The sequence below is a fragment of the Clupea harengus genome, chromosome 14 (genome assembly GCF_900700415.2).
Source record: "Clupea harengus chromosome 14, Ch_v2.0.2, whole genome shotgun sequence".
Taxonomy (NCBI): Eukaryota; Metazoa; Chordata; class Actinopteri; order Clupeiformes; family Clupeidae; genus Clupea; species Clupea harengus.
Window position 1 is genome coordinate 16,052,656 of NC_045165.1, and position 21,106 is coordinate 16,073,761.

Genomic DNA, 21,106 nt, shown 5'->3' on the forward strand with positions numbered 1-21,106 from the left:
AAACTAAAAGTAGGGGTCAAATTGTGGAATGTTCTGGTATGTGAAGTTATAGTCTTACAACTATATTCCCCTAAATCTAACAATCGCTAGCTAGCTAGTTAGTGGGTCAGAAGAGTAAGAAACAGGATATCATCCAACCCGGTATTACTGGTTGTTACGTGAACAGCTAAATAATAACAGCCAATCTGAAAAAAAACATCTACATATACACACCCACACAGAGACACAAGTGTGCACACACACACACACACACACACACACACACACACGTGTGCACACACACACACACACACACACACACACACACACACACACAGACACAGACACACACACAATGTGATACCTGCAGGGCACTGAACTCGTGGATGATCTCGGAGATGGTGTAGATGGTCTCGGCGTCAGGCAGGAGGTTGTTGGTGACAGGGGCTACGATGTCAAAGGCACACTCCATAAGCTCCTTGGGGTGGGAGCGGTCCAGCTTCCGGGGCCGGAACACTCGCTCAATGCTGTACCTGTCACAACGGGAAACAAGCAGTAGGGGTGGGGAAAAAAAATCGATTTTTCGATTTCTCTCGATTCTCTCTAGAACGATTCTGTCTTGATTCAGAAAAGTTCATAATCGATTTTTTAATAAAAAATAAAAAAAAAAATTAATTTTAATTTTTTTTTTTTTTTTTTTTTTTTTCACATTCATTTTGTGTTGAAATGCAAGCTGCATCGATTATTGCATTGTTCATTGAAAGTCATAATTGTGACAAGGGAAAGCTTTTTCTCTAATAAAAAATAGAGAAGGTAATTCATCTGTTGATTTTCTTTAATTATCAAACACAAAGTAGGAAGTGATTTGAGACTCTGAGTAGCAAACTCAGATGTTTTAAAAATCGACATGCATCGATAATCGTTTCATCGGTTTAGAATTGATAATCGATAATCGGTTTAGAATCGATAATCAGTGTAGAATCGATAATCGGTTTAGAATCGAATCGTTGACCACTGAATCGGAATCGAATCGAATCGTGAGGTGCCAAGAGATTCCCACCCCTAACAAGCAGGCAGGTGAATGTAGCACTAGTCTGCCAAAAGACACCTAAATGCAACAACATGTGTGAGAACACTACTGCTAGGTCTAACTATGTGCTCAATATTGTACCTATGATGAAGGGAAACGAAGAAAGGACACCACTGTTTGACTTAAACACCTGCTCAATGCTGCATCTATGAGGGGCAGTGAGATGTGAGGAGCAGCAACAGTAATTACCTTTTCAGATGGGTAATGTTGTTTCGAGCCACGAATCTTGCAAAAGCCAGCTGCAGAGCAGAGTCACGAGAAAGACAAGAGAAAAACAGAGGGAATGAAGGAGAAAAAAAAAAACATAGTGAGTAATATGCCTCTGGAGCCAGTGCTGTAGAGATCAAATGCCTACTACTGGACTGAGAGAGGAGGGGCAGTAACATGGAGGGGAGATGCTATTGCTGCCATCTGACTTAGTGCAGTGGCATTAACTTTCTGGTTGTTGTGCAAATATGTGTTGTGTTTGGGTGTGTTCTGCATTAGCGTAGTGGAATTAATTTCCTGTTTTTTGTGTTAAAGTGGTGGAATTAATTTCTTGTTTGTTGTGTTAAAGTGGTGGATTTAATTTCCTGTTGGTTGTGTTAGAGTAGTGACATGAAATGTGTGTGCATTAGTGCAGGGGTGTTAACTTCTTATCAGTCGTGTCACTGTAACAGAATTCACTTCCTGTCTGTCCTGTCTGTGGAGGTCTTCATTTTCTGTCGGACTTACCCGCAGGTCATAGGGCAGTGTGACCAGCATGCCGCTATGGTCCATGAAGCAGGCGAGCTCACATCCCTCGTACAGTGTCCGGTTCCTAGGCAACAGCAGTGGCGTTTGGAGCCTCACAGCACCTGTGTGTGCGCAGATAAGATCACAGCTGTTGTGCATCAACTTGTAGAAAACATACACACTAACAACACAGAACATTAAAGGTTTGCATGTTAACAAAACACAAATAAATCAAAGCTACTATCTATTAAGTTACATACAGCCTGAGACAAAACCTTACATGTGTATGATAAACTTGAGTTACTATACACTCAAGCCTCTAGGAGCTCAAATATGAAGGAATGCGACTACAGCTTTTAGCCTGAGGGGTGGGCATCCATCAGCACAATGACACCTCTCACAAGTATAGCCTCGGGTTAAACTAAACAAAGGGCTGTTAGAGACACACACACTAAGCCTAGCCTCTCCTACAGCCTCAGTGTGTGACTGTGTGAGAGCCAACCAAACGCATGCCCCTTATTGGTTCCATATTGTTTCATGAAAGGGAAAACAGAAAAAAAAAAAAAACGAAAACAACAACAACAACAGCGGCGGTGCTTTTCTTTCACTGGGTAAATAAAGGCATGTGTGGGAAGCTAGCACAACAACTCCCCAATGCCCCCTATGTCTCTTCTCCCCTTTCTGTCTCTGACTTACTCTCTTTCTCACTTTCTCCAAACCCCTTCACACTCTCTCCCATCCTCTCTCTCTCTCCCTTCCTCCCTATGTCTCACTCCTCACCTCTTTCTCTCCTTCCCTCTCTCCTTCCTTCCCTTTCTCTCTATGATGGGTGGTTGTGGCTTCCCCTGAATACAGTACCCATTCACACATGAGGCTGCTAACAGCTCGCCAGCTCCCATCCACACACACACGACAAGCGGGCTCCACCAGAAACCACTTCCACAGATCGGCTTTCTGGGGGTTAATATTTCTGTCTCGGGCCTCCAGATCATGTGGCCTGAGTCACCCATGGCACCACCCAGGAGAAAAAGCAGTCGAAGTTTGACTCAGACTGAGGTGGCGGTGTAGTGGTGTGGTGGTGGTGGTGGGGCCTCGTTGTTTTTAGACGGCGCCCTGGGAAAGGGGTTCAGAGTTTTTCCTGAGTGGATTTCCTTGTAAGCTGGCTCACGGCGCGAGCGTGACTCACCGTGCTTTCTGAAGACCCTGGTGATGGTTTCGTACACATACTGTTGCAGTTTGGCGCTGCTGAAATGAAAACTGCCCTGGAGCGAGGCAAAACAGAGGGGAGGGAAGGAGGGGAGAGGGTTAGACACACAGAGAGCCATTGATGAGGCGCAAACACAGACCAGCATTATGCATCCCAGATGAAGAGGGCACAAGACAGTCCCGCACTAAGCTCGACAGCGCCGCCTAGAGGCCACAAATGGGGGGGGGGGGGGGGGGCCTCCAACAAACCCTGGGAAAAAGGTGTTCTCTGAGACATCAGGACTATAAAATGCCAGGAAATATTCTACAAATTAAAAAAGGGGCTTCGGTGAGCTATGGTGACTGGGAGGAGAGGATAGTGGAAATGATCCCATGAAAACAAAATTAGATGTGCCGAAAGATCTACAGGTCTCACCAGCATACTGTACATGCTTACAACCCTTGCTGAGAGTTGGTGACAGTCAAGAGAGCCATGCCAAGTTCTCATACTGGGAGAGTGAATTTGGAAGATGTAACAGAAAAGTTGAATCTGTAAGAGATCCAGAACTGCCATGTCTGTCAGGTATTGTGAATCCTGGTGACTACATAAGGGTCAAGGTGGGGATAGAGACACTGTAGATGTTAAGGCTCTGGATGCAGAACTGATGTAGCTGTCAGGCAGGCATATATTCCAATCATTCAGCAGCTTCCTATCTAACATCTTCCTCTAGTAAGCAGAGATGACTTCGAGGATTCTCAGTGGCTTTTCAGTCCTGGGGTCAGCCATCGTTACAAAATGTTGTGGAGTTGGCGGAATCATTGAGTCAATCCACTGACTGAACCCCTGCCCAATGTCGATCAGGTCTCCATTACCTGAATGCCCTCATTAGGCTATGATTGCTACAGGGCTGTGGGAAAATCTCATCTGAGGTTAATGTTAATGCTTCAGGGAAAATCTATTATGGGCGATGTGAGCACCTCTATTTACAAACTTCTTTCTGCCCTTCACACTTTCAGCCATGTACATTCAAAGCTTCCCTTCATCTCCTAGCTGCATGTCATCACACAGTATACACACACAGTATGTATACACAGTACATATACACACACAGCATACACGTATGGTTTGTAAACACATACAGAATGTACATAGTATACACACACAAGATATGTATACACACAAGGTATATATATACAGTATATACACACAGTATACACAGAGTATGTATAAACAAACAAACAAACACACACACACACACGGGGCTGTGTGGGTACCTTGAGGATGTCGACGTCGTATGTGTAGTCCATGACGAGCGAGGTGCGCTGGGAGAAGAGCTGGCTCACCATGGTGCGGTAGGCCTTGCCGTTGACGTTGGCCATGGTGTGCTGCAGCACCTCGTGCAGCTCCGACTCCTCCATCTGCGGAGGGGGCAGCAGGTCGCTCTTCAGGAGCTCCTGCGCCGTGGGACGCAGCGCCGGGTCGTGCTTTAGCAGCCAGCTAATCACCAACACCTGCAGGGAGCGGGGAAGCAGGAAGTAAGAGAGCTTTGTGCTCTGGAAGATGGAAATGATCTACGACAGGTTCAAGATGTAAAAACTGTGTTAGATGTCAAGGACACAATGGTGCTTTAACCATTGGTTTGGTATTCACTGCAGGTGTGGGAAAAGGTACTGAGGGCCTCATTTACTAACATTGCGACCGCAGCTTAATCTGCGCTTTTACTCAGGTGCGCCTCCTTTGGAAATACGGTTTTATGTCTTTACCCGCTATTTTACGCCTGAAATGGGCGCAATCCTGTTAGTAAATGAGGCCCTGAGTGTGGACCTGGTGTTCACAGTATAATTACAAACCACAGTAAATGTAATACATTTCTATGGTAAGCGTATTGATGACGCATACCGGTACAGAGAAGTTATCAATATTCAAAAACAAGACTCGGACACCTCACCTGAGTTCCACTTTCATACTCGACAAAGTCCTCAGGAAACTCAACAGGCTCCTAGGAACAGCAAATTAAACACTTGTGACCTTGGATTGCCCTTGCAGAACCCACACTAGTCTAAAACCAGACACAGAACCCACTCAAACAACTCCTCCACAGAACCTTTTCATCAGTACATGCTTGAGGTCTCGGAGGCACCAGAGACTGCTGTCAAACATGTCTATGAAGGATCCTGAGCAGTGTCATATGACATGATGTTTGAGTACAGCATCTTTTTCGTTTGCTGTGTATGCTATGTTATATTGCTGTGCTATGTTATTAGAAAGAAATTGATACTGCAGTGGTTAGTGTGTGTGTGTGTGTGTGTGTGTGTGTGTGTGTGTGTGTGTGTGTGTGTGTGTGTGTGTGTGTGTTTGTGTGTGAGAGAGGACAGAGAGAGAGCTTGCATGACTAATGTATGTGGCAGTGTATGAGTGGATATGAGAAGCTCTGTGAGTGAGTGGTCCAACTCCTCAGCAATTAGATACTGTCTAATACGCGGTGTGCGTGTGCGTGTGTGTGTGTGTTTGTGTGTGTGTGAGTGTGATCTTACCATTCTCAGCTTGCTGAGGACTGAGATCCGCTCTGAGGCTGTGGTCATGGGCCTGTAGGACATCTCAAACAGGATAATCCCCAGGCTGAACAAATCAACTTTCTGTGGTGAGACACACACACACAGAGACACACACACACACACACACATAAACCTCACTACCACTCAATAATGAAAGCAAAAAGGCAAAAAACAAAAGACAAAAAAAAAGTAGTTTCGCCACAGGCTCCCAGCAGGAGCAGAGCACTCACTCTGACTCGGACATCTTTAACATTCCCCCAAACCACATCTGCCCACATAACAACCATCACGGCCCAAACGACCCTCTTCCCCGATGCAGCCTGATGGAAAGACATTTCCACCCTATTGTACGGAGCTCCTCGCGGTGAGGAAGGAATAGATGTTAGGCCTGTCAGCAAAACAGTTTCTTACTTGGCCTAGCTTTCTCCCCCCCTCCCCCCCGGTCACGTACCTGGTTGTATGTAGCTCTGGTGTTGCCCTGCACTTCTGGACTGACGTATAAGGCGGTGCCAACCATTCCAGTAAGGTTCCCTGTTCCATTGAGGACATGAGGGCGAAAAAGGAAGAAAAGAAAACAAAAGTTATGTGTGGGACACACAGCTCTTCCACAGCCTCTCATGCACTTAAAAATATCTCTCTCCTCTTCCCTTTCTGGCACTTGAGACTAAAATATATTTTTTAAATGCACTTTTCTATGTTTGTTTTGTTTTTTCCCTGATCAGCTATTTGCTTGTATTGTATCTTCCTTGCAGGTCGCTCTGGATAGAAACGTCTTGTCACATGAGTGTAAGTGTGCCTGTGTTGTGTGCATGTGTTACGTGCTACTGGACAGATGATGCACCACATAAACAAACAAAAACAAACACCCACTCAAAGGTGGCTTCTGAGAGAACTGGTTGGAGTGGATGACCTCTGCTGAGGCTGATCCTGAGGTGAACACAGGGAGATTAAAAGGCTACTTCGTGTGCTTTTGAGGTACCCATGAGGATATGTGGTTGCATTACCACTCTGGCGTCTGCGTGACCCTTTGCTCCAAAATAGTCTTTGCCTTAGCTTAAGTAAAGGGCTCTTTACTCAGAGCAACCTGATCCTAACACAGCCCTGAAACTCATTGCTTTTGAATGCATGTGAGGCCAGATTAATAGAAAGGTTCTGTTGAAAAGGATAACTGTTTCATGGGTTTATTTATACCCCCCCTTAAGTAAAAAAAAGAATAGAATGCTTTATTCTCCCCAACAACTAATTTCACTCATTTTTGTTTCCTATCATTTAGATGCATTGGATGGAAGCCCAATGCTTAACTTACTTAAAACTAAACTAAACTAAACTAAACTAAACTAAACTAAACTAAAACAAATGAGCACAGCAGGCTTTTGCTTTTACCCTACCTCAGCTAAGACAAACTGGAGTTAAACATGGAGAACGTGCGTTTGCTTTGTCCCATGTGTAAGTTCACATTTTCCTTCTAATGATCATCAGCCCTTGGCTACAGAGCCCCATTTTGTAACTCACTGTTTAAAAACTGTCAAGTTCTCCCTTAAGGATGTTTTTCAGGAAAAGGCTCAAGTCAGATCCAAACAAGGCTCAGCGTGCCAGGCCAGTACAGTGAAAACATCCAGGACCTTCTGGACCGTGCTCAACAGGCACTTGGCACCGACTCACCTGTAGGGTCTGACTTCGGCACCAGACTCGAACTGCCGTCCTCCACCTCCAGCTTGCCAGCTGCCTGGAGGGACGAAAGAGAGGACGAAGACATGAGAAAGACTGAGAGCTTGAGCAAAGAGATTTCTTTTCTGTCTGAGGTCGAGTCGAGTACAACAGTAAGGACAATTACAGATAGCCTTTGTGCTTCTTCCATGTCAGTCAGATTGGGCTGAAATGTGCACATTATCACTGCCATAAATCACATACATATAAATGTATAATCACAGTGGCGCTGAAAAGTCTTTAATATCTACCACCACCTTTAATACCCTCGATTGCTATATGGATAACATCTCAAAGGCCGACACCTGCTCTTGTGTATGTCTTGAGACACATGATAGACTGACAGACTCAAACAAAAACAAACCTCCCCTCAGAGAAGGTTCTTCAGGAGCTTCACCAGCCACCGCCCTCTGAGGCTGACCTGACACGAACCCTCTTTTCAAAACAAGATCAAGAGCTTTTTTCCCGTGATACTGCAGACATACACACCACATTGGCTGGATGGTCAGTAGCCAGGCCGAAGTCCCCAATTTTCACGTGGTCCTGGGAGTCCAGGAAGATGTTGACTGGTTTCAGGTCACGGTGGATCATTCCCTGCAGAGAGAGAGAGAGGAAAGAGAGAGAGAGAGGAAAGAGTGTGAGACACACATCTGTCACGAGTCCAGCATTTTGGGATTCAGACCTGCACAAGTTCAATCTTCGCCTCCTCCAGGGCCTGTCCTGTTCCTTGAGAGCCTGGCTAATCCTTGATTGGATGAAGTGGAAACTTCTAACCCGGCACTGTGTTTATCCATCCCCACACACTGAGTTCCTGAAAAGAACCTGGCAACGTCCGCGCTCACTCACTCTCTCGCCCTCTAGGCCCCGCGACTTTAATGTGTTATGACCGACTGGGGTTTGACACGCACGATTTTTCCAACCGCAGGGCTCGATTCTAATCTGATCCTGCTTCAGTTATTTCACACTTTTCCTTTTTCTCTCACTGTCACTCTTTCTCTTTTCTTCATCCTACCATCCCCACTCTCTTTCAACATCCTCCAATACCATTCTCATGTTCTTACACTTTTAAACCACAGGTTGACTTAGCATCTCATTCCTCTGCATCTTGTCTCTGAGACTGGATTAGACCTATAGATAGTGAAGATGGTGAGATAGGGGAACCTGCTCGTGAATGTAGGCCAGGCCGTCCAGGATCTCCCTGAAGAGCCTCCACAAGCGGCTGCAGTCCAGGTGCAGAGCCTGGTCAATGGTGTCCCGCAACGTGCTCTTCTCACAGTACTCCATCTACACAGAGAGGAGAGGAGAGGAGAGGGGATGGGAGGGCAGAATTCAGAGGGGCAGCGTTGGACAAGATCGCCCCCTGGTGGGCAAGTCACACAGTGCAAGATTGTATCTGGACTCACTCATGATGAGGCACTTCTATCAGACATATCAAACATTAGTATGACATGATGATTTTTATCAAACTTGACATTAAGTGTATACATTCATAAAGTGTTAATAAATTAGTATTGGTGTGCATGACATAAAATGTGTTCAGATGTTTTTTAGTCAGTCAATATGTATTTTTGAGTACATTTATCCAGACTAAAACATGGATGTACACATTTCATTAGTATTCATGTTTGAGGTGCTCCAGTGCTCTGCATTGCTGATGCCAAGCTGAACTAGGGGCAACGTTGTGGGACACTCACTTGTATGTAGAGAAAGTGGGCTATAAGCAGGGGCTTCTCTGCGTCTGAGCTCTCTGTAGTGTCCACAGCACCTCTCCTGTTGCTTGGCTCTTCCTGCCAGTGGAAAAACAGATATGATGCTTGAGGAGCCGCCAACACATTGTACTGTTTTGTCTTGTCATGTCATGTCACCCAGGCTTAGAAGGCCTTGCCATATTATTCCCCATACCAGGTTTTAGGTCAGATGATGGGTTTTACCTCATTATGTAGGATTTTATCAATCTGAATTAGCAAATTGTATGGCCATAAAAAGGGAATAGTTTTAACCTAATACACCTGTGAATCAGTAAGAACAGACACAAAGCAAATAGGGCTATTTATAAATATAGATTATAAATAATATGGCCCATGAAGCGACAAGACTCACAGGGGCAAAGTTGTTTCCGCTGTCGCCCCCATTCTCAAAGATGATGTCACTCTCTGAGTCTCCATCAGATGTTCTGAAATGGGACAAGAAACAAAACAAGGTTGGGAAAAAATCAACATAAATAAATCAACCTCAAAGGCACATACATACAGACAGACAGACCGTTGGATGCAAACATTCACACTGAGATAAATATATAAATAGATAGATAGATAGATAGACAAAAACAAATGTATAATTATGATCCTACAAATGTAATAAAAATTAGTTTTGCTGCCCTGCCTTGCAAAACAAGCAAGTTGTCCTAATTATTTTGACCTTAATGACACAGACACAAAGTTCCCCCATACAAACTCCCCCCGCACCAATCATCCCCTGCTCTTACAGGAAGGACGGCCCGAACACGTCTGCCTCCTCCTCCTCCTCGTCGTCCCCGCTGCTGGACTCCTGTCCGCTGCACTTGGCACTGGACGACCTCTCGATGGACGTGCTCCACTCCACAGAGCTGGCCAGCGCGGGCGGGGGCGCCGCGTCCTCTATGTCCGCCTCCGGCAGGCCCAGCTCGTTCAGCCTGGGGGAGACCCGAGAGCTGGGGGGCCCCAGGCAGCACGGGGAAGGGGAAGGGGGCCCTCTCTCAGGGGTGCTCTGGGGGGCCGCTGAGCTGTCCGAGCTGCTCAGGACGCCGGTGGCGGGGATCTCGTGGCGCTCGATCCAGGCGTTGTAGTAGCGCACGATGTTCTCGTGGTTGAGGCGCGACAGCAGCGTCACCTCGCCCTTGATGCGGCGGAACTGCCGGCTCGCCGGGTTCACCTGGATGCGCTTGACCGCGTAGTAGCAGCCGTCCAGCTTGTTCTGCACCTGAGAGCGAAATGGGGAGGACCAGAGAGAGAGAGAGCGAGGGAGGGAAAGACAGAAAGACGAAGGGGCGGACAGGAGGAAGAAAGTTGGCTCAACAGAGATGATGGCGATCCTGTGGTACATCTGTCTTATATCTCCATGTTTTCATTTTACTGAATTCTATAAATACTTAGTTGCTATCGACATATAAAATGTGCTTTCCAAAGTGTTTATTATTACTATTTATACCTTGATGACTGCACCGAAGGCCCCTTTGCCCAGCAGCTGCAGCTCCTCAAACTCGTTGTAGTAGCGGGAGAACTGCTTTTGCACCTGCGGATTGAAGAGGGCGCTGAGGAGGTGGCTGTGAGGGACCACCGTGGAGGCAAAGTCATCACCAAGGTCTGAGGAGAGATGGGGTCATCAATGAACACTTAACACCACAGACATGAGAGGATGAGAGTTAGAGCCGAGTATAAATGAGAGGAATAACAGTGTACATGAGGGTACAGTGTGTCTGAGTGTCTGTGTGTGTGTGTGTGTGTGTGTGTGTGTGTGTGTGTGTGTATGACTGAAGAGGTGCGAGTATAATGTATGTGAGTACAGACAAAAATTAGTGTACACTACTGTAATATTGTAAGGCAAAATTCACTCTGAGAATTTAATCATTCACTGTGTTTGGCCAGGGGTCAAAAGGTAGCGGTCATACCACACTCAACCTGGACTGTCTAATCGGCATCCAACCTGTGTAAACACTTGCTATTATTTACAGTTGTACTTATTCATTTGGGTTGTATATTACATTCAGTTTGACTGATATTTGTAACATTTAAGCTTACCGTTTATTGTATTAATAAACTGTTCACAACTGGCGTATATACTGTTTGAGAGTCAGATTAATTGTACTTTCCGCAATATTTATCACTCTAATGCTTTCTACTGTCCCATAATGTTCAGATATGTATAAACCTTCCAGCCTGGTGTTTTCCTTCGTTGGTAACATTTTGGCTTAACATGCAGGAGAGAGAGAAAGAGTATGTGTGTGTGTGTTTGTGTATGTGTGCGTGTCTGTAATACCCTCTGGGCTGGTGTCCTGACACTGTGGTGTGTTTTTGGGAGATGGGCATCGGAGGAATGGATGATCAAGAAGCTGATGAGCTGTCCAGCGATCAGCATCATTAAGACACAAGCACCTGGAACACAGACACACACACACACACACAGTGCTCTGCTCAGTAAAATCTCACATATCTGCTGATTCATTTATTCACACACCAACATGCTAAAACAGCCATTTAATCATTCTTTGTCAGACACACGCCATGAGAACACACCATGAAACTGACAAATACACATGTGACTGTCAACTGAGAGCACACACTGCTGCCATCATGCTGCCTGTAACTCTCACACAGACATATGAGCACAAGGCAGTCACAGTTCTCCCAAACACACACTCACACAACCAGGCCCACACACACAATGGCATCACATCATGATTATTAACAGAAGCACTTTGTCAACTCACTCAGGACCCATAGCCCCACACACACACACACACACACACACACACACACACACACACACACACACACACACACACACACACACACACACACACACACACACACACACACACACACACACACACACACACACACACACACACACACACAGTGTGGTTGGGCACGTGGAGGCTGCTATGGAAACTTCCAGTGAGTTCTCTCTGTATTAATAGAGCTGCCAGACGGCCATTGATCTGGTACATTCCGGGCGTAGCGCTGGTAGCCACCAACATCACACCCACATCACTGCACTGAGGCTGGGGAATACAAGCCTTCAATCAGCATCAGTTAAATGGGGAAATGCCAACGTCAGCTTCAGGGTTAAAGTGGAAAGACAGGTCATGCTTCTGTGGAGATGGCTTTTCATGCTGAATGCTTTCATGCTAAACAGAGAAATACTCAAAACAATGAGGGGGAGAACCCTTTAGTTAGACACTAATACACCGAAGACTACTTCCTGGAAGAGCCCAACAGAGCTAATGTTTGTTGCCTGTACGAAACTCACCTGGAGTTTGACAGCCTTGACAAAACACACACCCACACACATACTGTACACAAACAGTGTATGAATTCACAACACCCACACCCATGACCCCACAAGTTGTCTCACTTGCACAGGAAGTCCTGGAAGTCGGTGGGCAGGCCACTGGGTACAGTCGGCGGGTACTCCTTGACCTCCTTCCCCTGATTCAGCGCCAGGAGCATCAGGCCCAGACTCCATACGTCGCCCTTCTTTCCCGGCTTGCTAGGGAGCGCCGAGTCTTCGCTGAAGCGCACGTGCGCCTGCTCGAACACGTCCTCGCGGCACACGTCCGCCAGCCGCTTGGACAGGCTGTAGTCGGCCAGCCGTACATCCCCGCGGGCGTCCAGCAGCACGCTGCCCGGCCCCAGCTGCTTGTGTACCACCGAGTTGGTGTGCAGAAAGTCCAGCGCCGACACCAGCTGTGCGGTGTGCCGGCGGAGACGGTCGGTGGGTACCGGTGTGCCCGCAGCCAGGCCCGATGCCAGGGTGGTGGCACCGGGGATGTGCTCCATGAGCAGGTCCACCACTAGGCAGTCCTCACGCTCGCTGCAGCTCAAGGCACGATACTGAACTAGGTTGGGGTGCTCCAGCTTTAGTAGCGAGTTCAGCTCGCTCTCCGCACTGTGCATCTGAAGGATGGATGCAGTAAAGGATCATCGAGTATGATTACAGATACAAACACACTTGGGTATGATTCAAAAGCCTAGTCGATCCATTGCTACTGTTTGTATTGTGATTTTGACCAGTTTTCAATTATAGTGTTTATGTATGTGCATGCATGGACATTTATGCTTTGGACATTTATTTGGGAAAGCAAAAGAAAATATTTTTTTGATGGAAATCCATTTTTATGATAATTGCCAAGTTACACTAAGTTTTAGTATTATTTTATACTTTTATGGAAGTTAAGTCTTTAAGTTCACCTGTTTTTTGCACTTCTCTATCTTCTCCCTCTCTTGGCTGGTGAGGAACTTCCCCATCTTCTCGCTCCAGTGAAGCGTCCACTCATACACTACTGCAAAGTCTCCATTGGTGATGTCAAAGGCATAATACACACTGCGGCCCAGCCGGTCACTCTCTCCTGCTCAATACACACACACACACACACACACACACACAAATACACATGAGCATGCACGCACACGCACACACACACACGAGCACGCACACACGCACACACACACACACGCACACGCTGCTGTGCCTTATATTAAATATTGCACTCAGTCTCTGCACAGCACGGGCCAGAAGCGCATACACAGAATAATCACATTACACTGATAGAGGCACGCAACACGTGGCTGCGTGAGAAGGCAGCAACAAATTCTTGGAAGTGACAAGTGCAAGCTCAAGGGCCTGTACTTATGAGCCTCATAACAGCAGTAGTGTCAATACAGGGAAAACTTGAGGAAGTCACAAGGCCGAAGGCTATCTTGTACAAACTGGATAACATCCCCTTAAAATGGCAACAATATTCTTTGAAGGTGTAGTGAGGTTTATGTGATTATACCAGCTTAGGTATTACATAAGTAAGTATGTATGTATGTATGTTTTACTTAAATAGCACCTTGCTAGAAATAGAATTTCACCAAAGCACTTTACAATGCCAATGTTTACATCTGGTTTGAACCCTCACGCCCTGAGTAAATAATTTCCCAACCTATATCAGCAAACAGGAATCTAACTCGGGTCATCCGCTTAGAGGGCACCGACGCTAACCACTGTACCACTAACACCACCTCATTATACAACACTGCTCACCTATACATTTCCCTCTGTGCACCACCTCTTTATACAACACTGCTTACCTACACATTTCCCTTTATGCATCACCTCATTATATAGCACTATATATCACTGCTTACCTATACATTTCCCTTTGTGCACCACCACTTCTCCAATGGTGCTGTTGCAAAAGTGCAGGACCTCCGCACGTGGACTCTCATCACCACATGTGTCTCTCCTGCAGGGGGAAGAAAACATGGATCAGTGAGGTGCAGTGAATGTGTACAGCTTGGCCTTGAATGAAATAAGAGGACATTTCAAAACACGCACTGGAAATGCACTGACATGGCTAGTTGGCTTTAGGTTGACAAGGTTTGGGTTGACTATGTACACAAAACTGGGTCCTAGAAATTAACAAATGTTTCCCTCGAGTCGCTGAGTGTCATGCTCTCCCAGTCCCCTGGTTGTCCCGATTAATGCTAAGACTATGTTTAATTTAGCTCTTGTTGTCCTGATTAATGCTAAAACTATATTTAATTTAGGCTCTGTGTCATGGTTGTAGGAAGGAGGCTGCTCTTGCTCTTGCCTGTGGCGGCTGCTTGAGGTGGTACGACGGCGGTTGCCAGGGTTTTTCTTTTGTTCTACGGGTTCTGCTGGGGGAGCAGGAGAACTGGAACCTGCTGCCACAGAGATATCCCCCTGTGGCTGGGTCACACTCTCCAGGCGCTCCTGGGTGGCAACAGAGAGAAAGAATATGAATACATATCTGTTCCTGTGATTGTCACAAGCTCACAGCACGCAACTGAACCAAACCACACCTGTTTGGCTAGCTCCTTCTTCCTCTTCTCCTCTTTTTTCTCCTGATCCCGTCTTTGGATTTCGGCGAGGATTTCATTTTGCTAGAAAGTTCATAAAGATTATCAGGATACAATGTCAGTCACTATAGATTATGGCCACAACAACAGTTCATACTTGGTGAACTATGTGGTCCGAATAATAGGAATGATAGAAATGTTTACATTTAATACATCACCCCTACAGTATAATACAACACGCTATATCAATTGTACTAACAAATGCAACCACACATATCTAACCCTCATTCCTGAGGGCTGCCATATTAAGCTGTCATATTCCAGCCCTACACTATGCAAATATCAGAATTCAGACGCAAGACGAGCCCTATTCATTAGACCTGCCACACACACACAAAAAAGACATGCGCACACACACAAAAAAGGCATGTGCGCGCACACACACGCACACACACCATCTGTTCCTCCTGGCGTCGCTGCAGGTCCATGCGCTCTTGCTCCTTCAGGGCCAGGAGCTCCTGCTGTTGCCGCAGGTTCTTCAGCATCTCCTCATGGAAGGAGCTCGACGGTGGCACGTTTAGCTCCACCAAGAATCCCTGCACGTAGTCCGCCAGCTCGTAGATCATCACCTGAAGCAGAGGAGAAAGACGGGGAGCCAGAATGGAAGAGAGCGATGAGCACGGATTTAGCTTCTTTTCACTTGTGCTATGTTAAGATCTTACAGTGTGTTTGCCAGATGCACGGCACAAAGACTCATTTTCTAAAAAAATGTTTTTAGGTTGTCATTTCTTGTGACATACATCAATTTGACCAGCTCAAGGACTGTATATTACAGTAATGCAAGGTCTCAATCAACATCAAAATCACTATCATGTAGAATAGGTGTCCTAGTATGTGACTGGTCCTTACCTCACCACATCTCTCGGACGCCAGCTTGGTGAGCTGTGTCTGGAGGTTCTGGAGATTGTCATTGGACAGCCCTTTCGCATTCTTCAGCTCAAGCTCTGGAGGCCTGAGAGGAAGCATACCGTTGGTATCACTAACATCATGTGCCACAACCAGCTGAAGATGAAGCATGTCAACACACAACAGAAGTGTGGGACAGGGATACAGCAGTGTGGAGCCATTAGAATACCGTTGAGTATTGTTCTGAGTTCATGTGTTTTCAGTAACTGGACCACACATGTGCAATTCATGTTACATGCCATGCATGGCCCACTCCATTCCAGTGAAAAGCATCTGCTACTCATATTTCATGGCAAAAGTAACAACTGGTCTGTCACTGGAAAATGATGCTGTACTTCGCCCATTCTGAGGACATATGGTTACTATGCTGTGCCACCCTTGGCATCTAAAACATGGCGTGTCTTCTATACTGCATTGTATGTAGGGGAATTAGAATCACGAAAAGATACTACTCACACATCGGGATACGTAAGCGGGCACTTGACCTGCAAATCCACGCTCACGTAGCTTTCCTGCCCATTGCCAAGACCTTTCGGCCGTAGATATAGGTATACCTCTGGTGATCTTTTAATCTGTTGAGGAAGACCACGAGTAGCCACACAGTGTCAACAAACACATTTACACAGTCAGTCTGTTATGGAAAATGAGGTGTGACGTGTGATAGTATACTGGACGCAATAAACACCTGGCCATTCTCCCAAGCCACGCCAACTACTTTAGCTACCTGTCGTTAGCTGAGACAGTAACCCACGGTGTTATTAGCCAGTCATAGCTATGCAGGGAACATTTCATGAGAGGACATTTATTGGCTTCGTACCTTCCATGGCTGTTTCGTTCGGAGGTCCTCAAAGTCGTCTCCAAAGATAGCTGCAAGGGCCTCTAGTTCATTTTCCTGTTGAATAGTGTAGTCGTCGGTCCAATCTGGAGAGCACGGAGAACTGCTCATTCTGCTGCACAGCACACATTTCTCGCGCACGCCTCTTTCAAAACAAACGTGGGTACCACAGCATTTTCAACAGATCGTTGCTTGTAAGCGTTTTTACTAAACGTATGTTATTACTAAAGATCCCTACATGATTCCAAATATATGATAACAACTACTTAATGCGGATTATACAAAACTTTGGCTCTGCTAAGGATATACGCAACCACAACACTGCAGATCAACGTCAAATCCACGCCAACAACACAGTAGCCACATGGAACTTCCGGGTAATGTCTTCAATTCTGTCAAAATAAAAGTCAGAATTTAATTGTGATGTGATTGTGAATTTTACCCAACCAACCTGTTTAGTTGCTATATTTATTTGAATTTCCTGAATGCCTTCATCAAACTATTGCCATATACTAAGTACATTAATGAGATAAGACTTCGAACTGTGTTAAATAAGAAAATAAGTCTCTCCACCAGTGTGAGGTGTAGCCTACGGACCCAATGTCAATTTCATGATCAAGACTATGGCAATTGGACAGCTCAGACCTCCGCCAAGTCCAAATGTCCTATCTCGAACGTGTCTATGTCAACGAAAGTAAAGTAAAGAATTATTCGTATATCCGCACGGAGATTCTGATTCAAACTTGAGTGACTTTTTCCTTGGCCCATGCTACAATGGACAAAGTTTCTTGAAAATCTGGCCGGTAGGGTTTTCGTAATCCTGTTGACCAATACATCGCACTGAAAACATAATTGGCGGTGGAGGTAATAAGTCGTTTTTTTGCTTGGAAAACAATGCAATCTCACACAGGGCTGTAGGTTGAAAACGTTTGTTTGTACTAGGATATTCAATTGCCCCTAAATGTACCTTATTGGTGCTGAGTTCATATAGCGTTCATGGCGCGTGGCAGGCGTCATGATGTAGCATACAGTTGCAGAGAACTGCGAGAGAGAAAAATACTAGGTGGCAGCAGAGGCAACAAAAATGTCATTTAAGACACGTCTACCAACATTCCTGTACCACTTCATGTGCCACTTCTTGAACATCTTTAATATAATATAATATAGTATAGTATAGTATAATATCCATCCCTTTTCTGATTGTCTGGAAGGTGTCCATTAATTCTCCATTAAGCAGATCCGGTGAAAAAGTTTTTCTTAATTACCGTTCTGGAAATCTTTGAATGGTATCTGTAACAGCCGTAGTAAATAACGGTTGATTGAAAAGCTGCCCATCAAAAAATGTACTACAGTGAGTGCTCAGTCAGACAAGCCAGAGTCAGACATGGATGAACAAAATAAACGTATTCTCTCATTTTGCCAACGTGATGAACTCAGTGGTTAAATAACATGTCATCTGGAGAACTAGCAAGCATAGAATCAGACACAGCTATCGATAGCAAGCTAAAGGATTGAGGCTCACCAACAGTGGAATCAACTGTAACCAAGAAAACTACCTAAGGTTATCCTTCTCTGTGACTAAAGAAAGCTGACTAGTTCTACAAAGTTAACAGGTATAGACGGGATAGAGGCCTTCGAGGTGTCCTGTCATTTGAAATGAATGTACTTGGCGGAGGATATAACACTATTTAGTGTTATAGTTCTTTACCTCAGCCTCGTCCATTCATTTCGTATAACACGACACCTCGATGAAACTCCAGGGTTAAAAAAAACTTGACAGTGAGGTAGTAGATAAGTAATCTTTGAAATCTTAGAGGTAGACTCTTGTAGTCGCTATGACAGCAGTCTTAAGGAGATTGAGGTGTCTGGATAAATAACTAACCAGAGTAGGCCACTTACAAATATATATATTAAAAGTTACTTGTCACAGTCAGCCAAGTTCTGTGGGCCACTTCGGACCAACGGCCAGCCAAATAATAATACAATATTTAAATGTATAACGTTACATGTTAAGATGTCCAATACATCAAATGTTTGTGCTTGACATGCTAAACTTTCTATACCTTTATACCTCTATACCTTTCTATACCTTTATTTGTGTTTTGTTTTTAACAGACATGCTTATTCTAATTTGTCATTGCATGACTGTTTCAGTATAATGTTTATAAATGTTAAGCAAACAACTTTTACATAATACAAAAAAAACCTCTCATACCGGTAACGCTCAGCAAATGGAAAATTCTTTTGTCAATCAAAACCTCTTTGAGCAGTTACATGGCAACAGGCTGTGTTTCCAAAATCAGCCTCTTGATGCCATAGCATCAATCCTGCCTTATCACCCTAAATTCCCATTGGCTGCCGCGGAAGCCTAATTAAACTGCAAGGGAATCCTGGAGCATTGCATCCACCTCCTATCTGTGCTGATAGTGAAGAAAACATCTAAAAATAGACAGTCCCCCCAACCTCCAGGCCTGCCTGGAGGTGAAAAATGCTCACACATAATCCAACTGTGACATAAACCAACAGGTTCAACAAATAACTGCCACTGAGTTAGGGTGACTCCATACACCTAAAATCTCATTACTGCAAGGGAGCTATAACATTACTAGACATGACCTAATCAGTCATACATCCAGGATAAAAACAATGACTGCAACCACCGTGACCATTATTTATTTATTTGTGTATTTCTTATATCTTAAGCCTTTCAGCTTTTTGTGATCATTTATGAACATAAACCATGGACCCAGTATGGTGAATAAAAATCTAACAAATTAAGTTGTAAACAGCATTTCAACAGAACCATGGACCCAGTATGGTGAATAAAAATCTAACAAATTAAGTTGTAAACAGCATTTCAATAGAAATGATGTAAGGGGGGATACATAATAATGTGAAGCAAAAGTTATTGAAGCATTTCAAGGGCCCACTTAAGCACATATTGTTAATGGGAGAATGATGGTATTTCCACATAGGGTAGAGAGCAGTCAGGCAAAGAGAGAGAGAGATTGTGTGTGCGCGTGTGTGTGGACGAATAAGGAGCTCCACTCGCAAAGCTCAACACTGCAGCCCCACTCTGGATGCCCGTTGGAAGCACCTGTTGCTCAGCGTGACCCTAAAAGGAGAGAGATGGGCCAATCAGGACGCAGCTCACGCCTCAGACCGGCAAGTCAAGTGGTAGAGCGGGCCAGGCTGGCATTACCGTTCAGCTGTTCCCCATGTTTAGGACCCCTTCCGACAAGCCAGTGCATTGGCCCACTGACATATACAGTATCCTTCCTTGACATAGCTAGAAAACTCACTCAAACGTTTCCTTAAGCAGATCCATGTCTTCTCTTCACATGGTTACAAGCTGGGTGACAAGCTTCCTGTTTTCTTTAATTTGACACAAATAATCCACTCTTGAATGATGTGCCACTTACACACCCATACACCTCTACACTTTTTGATGAAACTCAACTGCCAATGTAACCCATTCCTAAGTGCAGACATCTTTAAAAACCTTCACAAAATATAGACATAATACAGAAATGGGAGCCATATTATCAACTTCATTTTGTAGAATGGTACATTAAGCATCTGCTAAGGCTTGCTTTAGCCATATGAAAACATTAACACGTCCTCAGTGGTAAACAAGCAAGGCTAATGTTACAATCCTAATTGCTATCAAATTGACAGTTCAAAGTGAGAATTAAGTTTGCCTGGCCAGTTAAAACCACAGTTGGAACAGCACGGAAATGCAACGTTCTGCAAACGGAAGAAGACCCTACCACACCTCATCTTCAAAGCAGGCACATACATTGTGTGTAATTTTATTCAGTACTATTTCCACGGCAGCGTCTCATCCATTTTGGGGGAGCTTTGTCCCGCCCGACCAGACATGTTTACTCCTGGGTTGTTTTCTTTCTTTTTATTTAGAAGCTCTTATTTGGACTTCTGTGTGAACTGGAAGCTCCACCCCTGGACCCCCAGCGTGGGTCTTATTTAAGGAGCCCTCTCCCTCGCACTCTTTGTCCCAGTGGAAGCATCAGTCTTGCGATACAACTTGGTGAGTGCATCTTTGCTGTTTCTGTCAGCTGTTTCTGTTGGGATAGTGTCCGTACTGTCTGAGTTGTTCATAGCGGCTGTGCTTCAGCTTGTTGTCTAGTGAGATAGCAGAAAACAGGAGTTCTAATGCAGGAGTTCTAACTAAGCATTCTAGTGGTTGTTAGATCTTCAGTGCTGAGAAAAAAAACGGTTGACCGGGAAGAAAGATACCTCACAGCATCCACAGGCTCAGCTGCATCTTTAAGACAGCCATGGAATTTAGAAATCTGATTAGCCTTAGACACACCACATCCGAACAGATCTGATTGGCAGTGCCTACTCGCCATCATCTTGGCAAGGCATAGTGTAGACTCTACAACCTCTTATGAATGAAGTTATAGGAGAGGAGGCTAAGGGCCAAACTGTAAACAGAGGTGTTACAATGTGCCGACAGCTGCTATGGGATCTCTCTCTGGACCGCCA

The 21,106-nt window shown here is 45.1% G+C and overlaps 2 protein-coding genes across 2 annotated transcripts in view; one reads left to right on the plus strand and one right to left on the minus strand.

Moving 5' to 3' along the window:
• The window catches only part of eif2ak4 (eukaryotic translation initiation factor 2 alpha kinase 4), a 40,833-nt gene extending 23,862 nt beyond the window's left edge, over window positions 1-16,971 (minus strand). Inside the window, exons 1-25 of the mRNA XM_031580094.2 lie at window positions 16,580-16,971; window positions 16,219-16,334; window positions 15,706-15,808; window positions 15,252-15,425; window positions 14,800-14,880; window positions 14,568-14,710; window positions 14,122-14,219; window positions 13,180-13,337; window positions 12,344-12,885; window positions 11,246-11,361; window positions 10,418-10,572; window positions 9,717-10,189; window positions 9,332-9,404; window positions 8,926-9,018; window positions 8,393-8,515; window positions 7,721-7,825; window positions 7,187-7,250; window positions 5,976-6,055; window positions 5,504-5,605; window positions 4,918-4,968; window positions 4,244-4,480; window positions 2,970-3,045; window positions 1,784-1,905; window positions 1,259-1,308; window positions 344-512 (exon numbers count right to left, since the gene is read on the minus strand). Coding sequence (XP_031435954.1) covers window positions 344-512; window positions 1,259-1,308; window positions 1,784-1,905; window positions 2,970-3,045; window positions 4,244-4,480; window positions 4,918-4,968; window positions 5,504-5,605; window positions 5,976-6,055; window positions 7,187-7,250; window positions 7,721-7,825; window positions 8,393-8,515; window positions 8,926-9,018; window positions 9,332-9,404; window positions 9,717-10,189; window positions 10,418-10,572; window positions 11,246-11,361; window positions 12,344-12,885; window positions 13,180-13,337; window positions 14,122-14,219; window positions 14,568-14,710; window positions 14,800-14,880; window positions 15,252-15,425; window positions 15,706-15,808; window positions 16,219-16,334; window positions 16,580-16,708 — 3,633 coding nt within the window. The 5' untranslated portion in view covers window positions 16,709-16,971. The remainder of the gene's footprint in view (window positions 1-343; window positions 513-1,258; window positions 1,309-1,783; window positions 1,906-2,969; window positions 3,046-4,243; window positions 4,481-4,917; window positions 4,969-5,503; window positions 5,606-5,975; window positions 6,056-7,186; window positions 7,251-7,720; window positions 7,826-8,392; window positions 8,516-8,925; window positions 9,019-9,331; window positions 9,405-9,716; window positions 10,190-10,417; window positions 10,573-11,245; window positions 11,362-12,343; window positions 12,886-13,179; window positions 13,338-14,121; window positions 14,220-14,567; window positions 14,711-14,799; window positions 14,881-15,251; window positions 15,426-15,705; window positions 15,809-16,218; window positions 16,335-16,579) is intronic.
• Window positions 16,972-20,540: 3,569 nt separating this feature from the next.
• The window catches only part of LOC105908303 (actin, alpha cardiac muscle), a 4,153-nt gene continuing 3,587 nt past the window's right edge, over window positions 20,541-21,106 (plus strand). Inside the window, exon 1 of the mRNA XM_012836785.2 lies at window positions 20,541-20,645. The gene's annotated coding sequence lies outside the window, so the exon portion shown is untranslated. The remainder of the gene's footprint in view (window positions 20,646-21,106) is intronic.